Source organism: Mustelus asterias, chromosome 5 (genome assembly GCF_964213995.1).
Source record: "Mustelus asterias chromosome 5, sMusAst1.hap1.1, whole genome shotgun sequence".
Taxonomy (NCBI): domain Eukaryota; kingdom Metazoa; phylum Chordata; class Chondrichthyes; order Carcharhiniformes; family Triakidae; genus Mustelus; species Mustelus asterias.
In genome coordinates, this window is record NC_135805.1 from 71181845 (window position 1) to 71195140 (window position 13296).

Below are 13296 nucleotides of genomic sequence, written 5' to 3' on the forward strand. Positions count from 1 at the left end.
ACTAAGAAACAGCTTGATATTGTAACTCTTGAATTCAAATGCAGCTATGAATATACTATCCAAATGGCTTGAAGCAAAGTAATTGTCCTGTACTCTTATTCAACTTGCAAAGGCCTAACATGGAGCAGAAACCACCTGCATGAAATAATAGTCTTAAATTAGTTATAATCTTTTCTAGCCATACATTTTTAAGAGTATATCTTCATCTTGTCTTTGCCAAGAACTCGATACCCACAAATTGATTTTACCCCTTAATATCAGAGACTGAACCAAACTGTTAGCAACTTTATATGTTCTATTCAACCCCCAAGCTGAGCTTCCAATCCCATGTCCTCATCACCCCAAAAAGCACCAACACTTCCATCTCATCAATGCCTTTTGATATAGGAACCCTAATATCACCACTAGACAGGCAAGGAAAGACAGTGATGAACCCAAGCGTATTAGAGAACATACTCCAGAAAGGTGCAGTTGCCAGATGGCAGATTATTGCAAGCACTGTCAAAGCGAACAACAAAGCGAAGTTTCAGAAACAAACAAACCGCATGCTGCCCAGTGAAAAAACTGAGGCCAGTACCTGATAGTACTATGCAGGTATCCCCTCTTCCAGAGTCAGAGACATTACAACTGAATCGTATCATCACAACAGAAGTTGCCCCAATATTGGTAGAATTACTGATGAATGACCATCCCTTGAAGATAGAGGTGGACATAGGGGCTGCAGTCTGTTATCAGAAAACAGACATATAAACGTCTCAAATCTGGCATCCAATTCCTGAGGTTGGAAGATACAAAGATCAGACTAGCAAGCTACACGGGGGAACCTTTACAAATAAAAGGCACCACAATGGCTCCAGTAACCTACAGGCAGCAATCAGCTTATCTCCCACTCATTATTGTATGGGGGCATGGACCAAGCCTTATGGGAAGAGATTGGCTCCAGCAGATCAGCAGAACTGGTTGGAGATCTTCAGGCTAGGCGCGGGGACTGTACAAAGTTACTAATAGATATCTTGGAGTTTTCCAAGGAGGTCTGGGAAAAACAAAAGGGGCCAACGTCAAGATCTGCATTGACCCCGATGCTACACCTAGGTATTTCAGAGCAAGACCACACCTTTACTGCATGCCAGAGAAGGTGGAAACCGAACTAGAGCGCATTAAAATTTTAGATATGCTAAGGCCAGTGCAATTTGCAGAATGGGCTGTGCCATTAGTCCCTGTTCTTAATCTCGACAAATCAGTTGGTCTTTGTGGGGACTATAAACTAACAGCCAATTGGGTCTCCAAACCCGATGGATACCCCACGTCTCATTGGACACTCATCTAATAGGCAGCAAGACATTCTCCAAGTTGGACATGAGCCATGCCTATCTTCAGTTTGAATTGGATGAGTCCTCCCAGAAATATGTGATGATTGACGAACATAAGGGACTCTGTGAGTATACCCACTTGCCTTTAGGGGTCTCATTAGCATGTGCCATTTCCCAAAGAGTTATCAAGAACATCCTTCAAGAACTACCCAAGGTAAAAAGGTAAAGTTGCCATAGTTCCAGATGACCATAGGCTGCTTTCCCCTTTGAGGGAGAGAGCTGACTAGTTGTAATTTAACCTGAGGATCATCACACCTCAGGCAAGGGATAAGATTGAGAAAGCGGGCCTTCATGAATAACCTCAACCAGTATGGGAATTGAACCCACGCTGTTGACGCCACTCTGCATCACAAACCAACTGAGCTAACCAGCTGATTGAGAAAGAAGGGTTGACGGTTCTATTTGGTGTGAAAAAGTTCCATCAATACGTCTGTCGTATTTTTTTTTATAGTTACTGACCATAAACTCTTATTGGGCCTTTTCAAAGAGGGCAAGGCAATCCCTGGTATTTCCTCTGCTCGGATACAGCACTGGGCCTTGTTATTAGCGGCCTAGGAACATCTTCTAGAACACTGCCCAAGAATCCGGATAGCCAATGCTGAATCGCTGAGTCGTCTCCCGTTGTCCACAAGACCAGCTCCTTTACCAGCATTGGAAGTTGTGATGACTCTAAATCTTTTGGAGACTTTGTCAGTGTCCACAAGGCAGATTAAGGACTGGAACACAAAAAAATCCAACCTTATCTAAAATAAGGTACATGATCCTACATGGTGGATTCCAAGGGCAACCCTCCGAAGAAATGAAACCCTGCCTTATTAAGAAAGATAAACTTAGTGTTCAAGGTGGGATCATTCTTTGGGGGGTCTCAAGTGATCGTTTTGCGCCCTCCCCCTTGCAGAACAACATTCAATATTAACTGAACTAGATAATGGCTATCCTGGAGTATCAAAAATGAAAATGCTGGCGAGGAGCTATGTCTGGTGGCCCAGTCTGGACTCTGACATGAAAGACTTGAAGCAATCTGACCTGTGCCAGGAAAATCAAAAACATCCTTCCTCAGCTGCTCTGCAACCATGGGAGTGACTTGCCAGGCCATGGGTGCATGTACATGTGGACTTTGTGGGGGCCCTTTACGGGCTCCATTTTGTTAATCATGATAGATGCACACTCCAAATGGGTGGAGGTACACCTCGTGGGTTTCACAATTGCTCAGGTTATGACCGAGAAATTATGACAAAGCTTCAGTACACCCAGAGTATCATGTGTCCTGGTTTCTGATAATGGCATGGCCTTTACTAGTGGCGATTTCCAGAACTTTGTGTTTTCTAATGGTATCTGACACTTCTGAATACCACCCAGCATCAAATGGACTGGCAGAATGAGAGTTCAAACTTTCAAAAATGATATGTAGAAACAACTGGTGGCATTCATGGAGAGCAAACTGACACTATCTTTGTTCAATTATAGATCCACATGGCACACAACACCAGGTGTTGCCCCAGCAGAGCTATTATTGGGTTGATGGCTTCATACCAGATTAAGCCTACAATTCCCAAACTTAGTAGGGAGGGTGGAGTCCCAGCAAGAAAACCAAAAAAAGAAATTACGATTCTGCAATGTGAGAAAGAACTTTTGCACCGGGTGATCTTGTACATGTGAGAAACTTTGGGGATGGTCCCAGTTGGGTCTCTAGAATTGTTACGGAGAAAATGGGGTCAGTATCATACAAGGTCAAAATACAGGGTGAAACCTTAAAGAAACACTTGGACCATCTTAGGGCCGGGGTGTCCATGCCTGAGCATGCATCACTACTGGCCATGAAGGTAGCCACTTCCAATGTCAGCCCTCAGGGGGCTCTGCATTAGCCCATCCGGATACTGAAGGTATGGACTTGGAGATGGAGGCTGAAGAAGTCGGTCTCTGGGCTGAAACAGAACCTGAGGAGGAACTCACATTGGTAATACTGTGGCCCTCCCTCCGGAAACGAAGGTCCGCTGTTCGGTTTACACTGCCTGGCCCAGCCCCGCTTTCGACAGACCTTCTTGTGAGCTTCATAGAACGTGAGCTTTCTTATTGAGCAAGCAGAGTTCGCCCAATGAGAAGCAGACAATGGGGGCTCATAAACCTGCTGCTCAACTCAGTCCGGCGTTGTAGCCCCCAAGATGTAGATTGTCCAGCTGCAAGTTGCGTGTGTGGCCCTTCTCTTTGGTACACAATAAAGGGTCTTTGGTGACAGGAAACTGGTGTCTGACTGAATTACTACAGTTGCAATGATCCTTTGCCAAAAACTCAGCTAAAAATGCTGAGTTGCTGGTCGTCAACCTAGGCTTATTCAAGCAGTGCATTCAGAAATAAAAACTGAAAATGCTGCCAGACCTGCTGTGTTTATCCAACATTTTCTATTTTCATTTCAGATTTTCAGCATCCGCAGTGTTTTTCTTTTACTTGAGTGCATTCAGAATGTTTGAATGAAGAGGAAGTAAATTATTCTTTAGAAGGGATAAAGGCAGAAATAATGTTATCTTGTGGAATGATAAAAACAATACACCAATGTATCATGTTGTAAAGCACACTAAACATAGCTAGACTTAGTGAGTAAACTCAGCCTTGAAAAGGAAACATTGTCACCGTTTGATAAAATATGGAAATATTTTAGAAGATAGAAATCCTAGAACTCCCTACCTAATGGCAGTATCGGAATACCTACGCAACATGATTGCCGCGGTTGTGACTTACACCACCTTCTCGAGAGCAATTAGGAATGGGCAATAAATGCTGGCCTTGCCAGCAAAGTCCACATCCCATGAACAAATAAACAAAAAAATGAATGATGCATTCGAAGGAGTATTAGGAATTTATTTTCATTCCACATTGTTCTCTAGGTGACAAGACCAAAAGTGACACTAATCAAATGATCATAAATATTTGAAACACAACGCCTGCTGCACAAACTGAACATTATTTCATACAAGAGATTAACATATCCATAATTGATTGAAATTAACAGTACAACTCAGTTCTCCCCATGGTTCATTTACTTTATCCAGTGAGTGGCTGAATTATATACGTCTCCCAGACGCGGTCCCTTGTGCACGCTAAGTTGTTTGATCTCTCTTGGGATGATCATCAGGATGTTATGATTAGTTTCACCACCCATTTGAAATTAGGGAGGGAGGAATAACAATTAAGGATTTCCAAGGACAGGTTATTATTGAAATGATCAATAAAAAATTCCAGTACAATATTATCTAATATTTGAAATGAACAAGAAAATTGCTTTCAAGAACAGGATTTCAGCTTACCTAACACCAAACATATGGGAATGTTCATAGTTAAACAGAGAGTGTATTTTGGCATTTGAATTCATAATTATCAGTCGATCAATTACATCCTTTAAAGAAAAAAAAGCAAAATACATCAATTTTAATTATTATAAACACTTGTTTAAAAGTATAACTGATAGTACACAATGACTAGGTTCATAAGTTTACTTTATATATTTTGTAGACGTACTTAGGCAAATTAATCTTTCAATGAGTCTGTGGGGAGGATCTATGTACAATCGTAGAATATACAACCACATTTTGCAAATAGTATATTGTTAAATTAGTATTCTAGCAGATAAACACAGCATTGGGGCAAAAGGCAAATAGACCACAGATGCTGGAATCTGAAACAGAAAATGCTAGAAAAACTCAGCAGGTCTGACAGAATCTGTGGAGAGAGAATAGAACAAATGTTTCGCGTCTGGATGACCCTTCGTCCTCTGATCTCAAAGAAACCTATTACATTTCGCACGGTAGCACAGTGGTTAGCACTGCTGCTTCACAGCTCCAGGGACCTGGGTTCGATTCCCGGCTTGGGTCACTGTCTGTGTGGAGTTTGCACATTCACCTCGTGTCTGCGTGGGTTTCCTCCGGGTGCTCTGGTTTCCTCCCACAGTCCAAAGATGTGCGGGTTAGGTTGATTGGCCATACTAAATTGCCCCTTAGTGTCCGAGGATGTGTAGGTTAGAGGGATTAGTGGGTAAATGTGTAGGGATATGGGGGTAGGGCCTGGGTGGGATTGTGGTCGGTGCAGACCCGATGGGCCAAATGGCCTCTTTCTGCACTGTAGGGTTTCTATGAATTTGAACAGGACTAGACAGGGTAGATGCAGGAAGGACTTTCCTGATGGTAGCGTTATTCAGAACCAGAGGTCATAGACTAAGGATATGGGGTGAACCTTTTAGGACTGAAATGAGAGAAATTTCTTCACCCAGAGAGTAGTAAATCTGGGAAATTCACTACCGCAGCAAGAAATTGAGACCAAAACATTTTATGTTTTCAAGAAGGAGTTAGATATTGCTCTTGGGAAGAAGGGGATCAAAGGATATGGGGGGAAAGGGGGAATCAACTGTTCAGCTGAATGATCAGCCGTGATCATAATGAATGGCAGAGCAGGCTCGACGGACCAAATGGCCTACTCCTGCTCCTAGTTTCTTTGTTTCTATTATGGCCACAATAGAAGATCAGAGGCTGGGTATTCCGAGATGAGTAACTCACCTCCTGAATCCCCAAGGTCTTTCTCCCATCTATAAGGCACAAGATCTGAAGGGTGGGGTGGAATACTCTCAACTTGCTTCGGTGAGTGTAGCTCCAACACTCAAAAAATTCCACACCATCCAGGACAAAGGCCCCACTTAATCGACACCCTCCATTACTTTAAACATTCACTTTCTCCGTCAGCAATACACCGTGACCACACTGCGTACTATCTACAGGAGAGCATACCAACATCCCCTTGACAGTCAATGACAATACGATTACCAAATTCCCCACTATCAACCTCATGGACCAGTAAATGAACTAGGTTTGCCACATAAATGTGATGCTTAGATCAGGTCAGAAACTGGGTATTTTGCATCAAGGGGCTTTCCTCATGCCTCTCTATCTGTACAAGGTACATCAGGAATGAAACTGGAGTTCAATGTCACAAAACAAATGAATGACCTGCTATGATTTGCAAGGATAAGTGCCCCTGTCCCTTCTTATCTCCACTTGTCTGGATAGATGTAGCTCCAACCCCACTCAGTAGCCTGACACTGACCAGAACAAAGCAGTCTCTTCATCAATACCACATCCACTGACTTAAAACATTCACTCCCCTTCATCACTAACATTTCATTGTTGCAGTGTGCACTATCTATAGGATGCATTACAAACAACATGCAAGGGATTCTTCAGCAGCACTTCCCAAACTTTTAACCTCCATCACCTGATAGGACAAAGGCAACAGGTGCATGACAACACCAGTGTGTCCAAGCTGCCCTCCAGGTTATACACTATCCTGACTTGGACATACTATTCCTTCATTGTCACTCTGTTAAAATCCTGGAACTTGTTCCTAGCAGCATTGTTCATCATCCAGATTGTGGCATAAAGAGGTTCACCACCACCACCTTGTCCAGGGCAACTACATATGGACAATACATGCCTACCTTTTGCCAGTGACACCGCTGCCCAAAAATGAATTTTAAAAGAAGAAAACTGTCACTTTGACAAAACAAAGCTCCTATTGTTAAAGTTTAAGGTAAACAATTTTATGTTTAAAAATTATTATGCAGATTTTTAATTTGCAATAATAAATCAACAACTATCATGTAATTGCAAGCAAAAGCTGTTACACTTACCACAATTGAGGTAGGCACTTCACGCAAGGAGTATGATGCCTTGTTTGGCAATGGTAGATTGCCAATTAGTTCATATACAGCATAGAAAGATGAGAGCAGGTTTACCAGAGCTAGGAATGACTTGAAAGTACACAAAAAAATTATATTAATATTTATAAAACTTAAACGGGTTTCATAATAATAATGAAGAAAAATTATCTAACATGTAACACAGAACATAAAACCATAAATACTGCATAATGATTAGAAGGGGTTTGGTTCAGATTTATTATTTTGTTTGGAATACAAATTGCAACCTAATATTCAACAAAACCATGACTCGTTAATTGACCCCAGCCTAAATACACCCAGCAGTCATACCTTTATATGGAGAAAAATCCAATGAAAAGTGTTCCTCTTAACTAATCCAACCATTAAGAACTTTTTCCATGGTGATTACAACATCCACAAAAGTGACTACTCTCAAAGTACTTCAGAGGCTGTAAACTGTTTTGAGACATTTAGTAGTGAGAGAAACTATAATAAATGCAAGTCTTTCTGCCCTCAACCTCCCCGGTCCCGCCCCCACCATCTCCACACAAGGCTAAATATGATAACTAGCAGACCTGTATTGGTCAATGGACTGATAGATATTTTAAATAGTTGCTAATATGCACTTATAAAACTCAAATCACCTTGGCTCAGTGAACAGTTCCACCTTAGTCAGGAGGATTTCAGTTCAATCCTCACTCCAGATCTAGATGATAGGCGGAATTTTCCAAAAAAAGACAACGTATCATTTTCGGTCCAGACCGACCGGCCCGGGAATGCGTACCGGTCCCACCGGCCCGGGACGTCGCTCCAGTCCGACCGGCCCGTGACATGGTTCTGGTCCGACCTGCCTGGTAATGCGGTCCGGTCCCACCGGCGCTGGGCAATTCGCACTGGCCCCCAGAGCACAAACCAGATCGCGATCTTGAGACACTTTAACTTTCTCCCTGCTAAGTGATAAACACCACTCCTGAGGCGCAAAGTGTCCAATTTGCCCACCCCAGGAGGTCAGCTGAGCACTGCAATCAAGGGGGCATTGCATTTAAACAGCTCCAGAGCACTCAACTCACTCAATGCAGGAGGTTGGCAGCCAGAAAACCTGCATTAAGATTCTCTGAGGGGGTCCTAATGCAATTATTGAATGCTGTGGAGGAGAGACGGATCACTACATACCTGCGGGTTTGCAGGAGGCCCTCCAATCAGGGTCATCATTCCCGCCTGGGAGGTGGTGGTAACACTGCTCAGTACCAGCAGCCTGATAAAGAGGATGGGAGTTCAATGCCGCAAAGAAAGTGAATGACCTGCTATGATCTACAAGGATAAGTACCCCTGTCTTCCCTTGGCACTCAAAAACCTGTCTGCTATGCTCAAGGTGTATGTCTCTGCGCTGATGGATGGTGCGGGTGATAGCTGTGACACTTCCTCCATATCCTCCTTGGAGAATGCCTCCGAGGCGCTGTCGAGGGTGGAAGAGGGGGCTCTGCTTGTGGAAGGATGAGGCTCTTTGGTTGATATTCCACCCTTGTGTCAACACCGGAATGTCAGCTTGAACCCACATGCTGCCATCTCATGGGTGCCCAGCATCTAGAGTCATAGAGGTTTACAGCATGGAAACAGGCCCTTCGGCTCAACTTGTCCATTCCACCCTTTGTTTTTAAAGCCCCATAACTAATCCCAATTGCCCGCATTTGGTCCATATCCCTCTATACCCATCGTACCCATGTAACTATCTAAATGCTTTTAAAAAGATAAAATTGTACCCGCCTCTACTACTACCTCTGGCAGCTTGTTCCAGACACTCAACACCCTCTGTGTGAAAGAATTGCCCCTCTGGACACTTTTGTATCTCTCCCCTCTCATCTTAAACCTATGCCCTGGGCGATCATAGCAAACAAGCTTTTGAGTCATTCTCTGGTGAGCACCACAGCTGTGAAGCACATCAGGTGGAGGCAGGAACATCCAGGGATTGGACAGTCGGATGTCTGCTGGACCCCAGGACTCAACTGTGACCCAGCGAGGTGCCGTGCCTTGGGAAACATTTGTCCCACAGCTGCTAGTAATTTGTCACTAAAGCACAACTCACCTAATTAACCTTATTGTTGTTCATATAACTGCACACTTTCTTTGATCCTTCTCCCACTGGGATAGGTATTTACCCTATCTGGATAAAACCTTTTCCCACAAACCTGTAAGTTAAGGCAAACAGTAAGGCCCACTGAAATCGAGATGGACATACATCCTGGAAGGACTCTGCCATTAATCACTGAACCCTAGACCTTGTCCCTGTTCCCCCTGTAGAGCCATAGAACAAAGGGACGTGGGCCTCCTCAGTCTCATCACTCCCTGCCACTAATCTCATGAGCCCCACTCTCCCAAGTGGACCACACCACCAGGCCAACAGCAGCTGAAAACTGTGCGCTCATTTTCACTTCTAATTTGATTTGATTTATTATTGTCACATGTATTAACATACAGTGAAAAGTACTATTTCTTGTGCGGTATACAGCCAAAACATACCATACATAAGGAAGGAAGGAAGGGAGTGCAGAATGTGTTACAGTCATAGCTAGGGTCTGGAGAAATACAGGTCCATTCAAAAGTCCAATGGTAGCAGGGAAGAAGCTGTTTTTTTGTTGGTTGGTACGTGATCTCAGACTTTTGTATCTTTTTCTCGATGGAAGAAGGTGAAACAGAGTATGTCCAGGGTGCGTGGGGTCCTTGATTATGCTGGCTGCTTTTCCGAGGCAGCGGGAAGTGTAGACAGTGTCAATGCAAAGGAGGCGGTTTGAGTAATGGACTGGGCTTCACTCACGACCCTTTGTAGTTTCTTGTAGAGTCTTGGACAGAGCAGGAGTCATACCAAGCTGTGATACAACCGGAAAGAATACTTTCTATGGTGCATCTGTAAAAGTTGGTGAGAGTTGTAACGGACATGCCAAATTTCCTTAGTCTCCTGAGGAAGTAGAGGCATTGGTGGGCTTTCTTAACTACAGCGTCCGCATGGAGGGACCAGGACAGGTTAGAGTCATAGAGTCATAGAGGTTTACAGCATGGAAACAGGCCCTTCGGCCCAACTTGTCCATGCCGCCCTTTTTTTAAAAAAAACCCTAAGCTAATCCCAAATGCCCGCATTTGGCCCCTATCCCTCTATACCCATCGTACCCATGTAACTATCTAAATGCTTTTTAAAAGACAAAATTGTACCCGCCTCTACTACTACCTCTGGCAGCTTGCTGCAGACACTCACCACCCTCTGTGTGAAAAAATTGCCCCTCTGGACACTTTTGTATCTCTCCCCTCTCACCTTAAACCTATGTCCTCTGGTTTTAGACTCCCCTACCTTTGGGAAAAGATATTGACTATCTAGCTGATCTGTGCCCCTCATTATTTTATAGACCTCTATAAGATCACCCCTCAGCCTCCTACAGAGAAAAAGCCTCCTCCAGAGAAAAAAGTCCCAGTCTATCCAGCCTCTCATTATAACTCAATCCATCAAGTCCTGGTCGCATCCTAGTAAATCTTTTCTGCACTCTTTCTAGTTTAATAATATCCTTTCTATAATAGGGTGACCAGAATTGCACACAGTATTTCAAGTGTGGCCTTACCAATGTCTTGTATAACTTCAACAAGACATTCCAACTCCTGAATTCAATGTTCTGACCGATGAAACCAAGCATGCCGAATGCCTTCTTCACCACTCTGTCCACCTGTGACTCCAATTTCAAGGAGCTATGAACATGTACCCCTAGATCTCTTTGTTCTGTAACTCTCCCCAACGCCCTACCATTAACTGAGTAAGTCCTGCCCTGGTTCAGTCTACCAAAATGCATCACCTCGCATTTGTCTAAATTAAACTCCATCTGCCATTCGTCAGCCCACTGGCCCAATTGATCAAGATCCCGTTGCAATTGGAGATAACTTTCTTCACTGTCCACTATGCCACCAGTCTTAGTGTCATCTGCAAATTTACTAACCATGCCTCCTATATTCTCATCCAAATCATTAATATAAATGACAAATAACAGTGGACCCAGCACTGATCCCTGAGGCACACCGCTGGTCACAGGTCTCCAGTTTGAAAAACAATTCTCTACAACCACCCTCTGGCTTCTAAGAAGAAGCCAATTTTGTATCCATTTAGATACCTCACCCTGGATCCCGTGAGATTTAACTTTATGCAACAACCTACCATGTGGTACCTTGTCAAAGGCCTTGCTAAAGTCCATGTAGACAACATCAACTGCACTGCCCTCATCTACCTTCTTGGTTACCGCTTCAAAAAACTCAATCAAATTTGTGAGACATGATTTTCCACTCACAAAGCCATGCTGATTGTCCCTAATCAGTCCTTGCGTCTCTAAATGCCTGTAGATCCAGTCTCTCAAAATACCTTCCAACAATTTACCCACCACAGATGTGAGGCTCATTGGCCTGTAGTTCCCAGGCTTTTCCCTGCAGTCCTTTTTAAACAAAGGCACAACATTTGCCACTCTCCAATCTTCAGGCACCTCACCCGTGACAATCGATGATTCAAATATCTCGACTAGGAGACCCGCAATTTCCTCCCTAACCTCCCACAATGTCCTGGGATACACTTCATCAGGTCCCTGGGAGTTATCTACCTTGATACGCTTTAAGATTTCCAGCACCTCCTTCTCTGTAAAATGTACACTCCTCAAGACATCACTATTTACTTCCCCAAGTTCCCTAACATCCATGCTTTTCTCAACAGTAAATACTAATGAGAAATATTCATTTAGGATCTCACCCATCTCTTGTGGATCCGCACATAGATGACCTTGTTGATCCTTAAGAGGCCCTACACTCTCCCTTGTTACTCTTTTGCCCTTTATGTATTTGTAGAATCTCTTTGGATTCTCCTTTGCCTTATCTGCCAAAACAATCTCGTGTCCCTTTTTTGCCCTCCTGATTTCTCTCTGAACTCTTCTCTTACACTCCCTATACTCTTCAAGGGATTCACTTGATCCCAGCTCCCTATGCATGTCATGTGCCTCTTTCTTCTTCTTGACCAGGGCCTCAATATCCCGAGTCATCCAGGGTTCCCTACTTCTGCCAGCCTTGCCTTTCACTCTAAGAGGAATGTGTTCACCCTGAACCCTGGTTAACACACAGGTTGTTGGCGATCTGGACACCTAAATACTTGAAGCTCTCAACTCTTTCTACTTTGTCCCCGTTGATGTAGACAGGGGCATGTTCTCTTCTATGGTTCCTGAACTGCCTGAGAGGGACCTGGGTGTGCAAGTCCACAGATCCTTGAAGGTGACGTCACAGGTGGAGAAGGTGGTGAAGAAGGCATATGGCATGCTTGCCTTTATAGGATGGGGCATAGAGTATAAAAGTTGGGGTCTGATGTTGCAGATGTATAGAACGTTGGTTCGGCCGCATTTGGAATACTGCGTCCAGTTCTGGTCGCCACACTACCAGAAGGACGTGGAGGCTTTGACGTGTAGGAGAGAGTACAGAGGAGGTTTACCAGGATGTTGCCTGATATGAGGAGAGATTGGGTAAACTGGGGTTGTTATGGAGGAGAGATTGGGTAAACTGGGGTTGTTCTCCCTGGAAAGACGGAGGATGAGGGGAGACTTAATAGAGGTGTTTAAAATTATGAAAGGCATAGATAGGGTGAACAGTGGCAAGCTTTTCCCCAGGTTGGTGGTGACGTTCACGAGGGGTCATAGGTTCAAGGTGAAGGGGGGGAGGTTTAACACAGATATCAGAAGGACATATTTTACACAGAGGGTGGTGGGGGCCTGGAATGCGCTGCCAGGCAAGGTGGTGGAGGCGGACACACTGGGAACGTTTAAGACTTATCTAGATAGCCACATGAACGGAGTGGGAATGGAGGGATACAAAAGAATGGTCTAGTTTGGACCAGGGAGCAGCACGGGCTTGGAGGGCCGAAGGGCCTGTTCCTGTGCTGTATTGTTCTTTGTTCTAAGTCGGTGACTATCTCCCTTGTTTCATTGACATTGAGGGAGAGATTATTGTCGTCACACCAGTTCAACAGAGTCTCTATTTCTTTCCTGTACTGTGCCTCATCATTGTTTGAGATCTGACCCACAACCGTGGTGACCTCAGCAAACTTGAAAATCGAGTTGGAGAGGAATTTGGCCATACAGTCAAAGAACAAAGAAAATTACAGCACAGGAACAGGTCCTTAGGCTCTCCAAGCCTGCACCCTAGAACCCCCTACCCTCCAGGGAC

At 44.1% G+C, this 13296-nt stretch overlaps 1 protein-coding gene across 3 annotated transcripts in view; it reads right to left on the minus strand.

Annotated features, from left to right (window-relative positions):
- The window catches only part of tbc1d32 (TBC1 domain family, member 32), a 272496-nt gene that overhangs the window by 106560 nt on the left and 152640 nt on the right, over positions 1 to 13296 (minus strand). For all 3 annotated transcript variants that reach the window (XM_078212743.1, XM_078212744.1, XM_078212742.1), the window contains exons 22-23: positions 7042 to 7161; positions 4673 to 4761 (exon numbers count right to left, since the gene is read on the minus strand). In XM_078212743.1, the coding sequence (XP_078068869.1) occupies positions 4673 to 4761; positions 7042 to 7161 (209 nt within the window). The remainder of the gene's footprint in view (positions 1 to 4672; positions 4762 to 7041; positions 7162 to 13296) is intronic.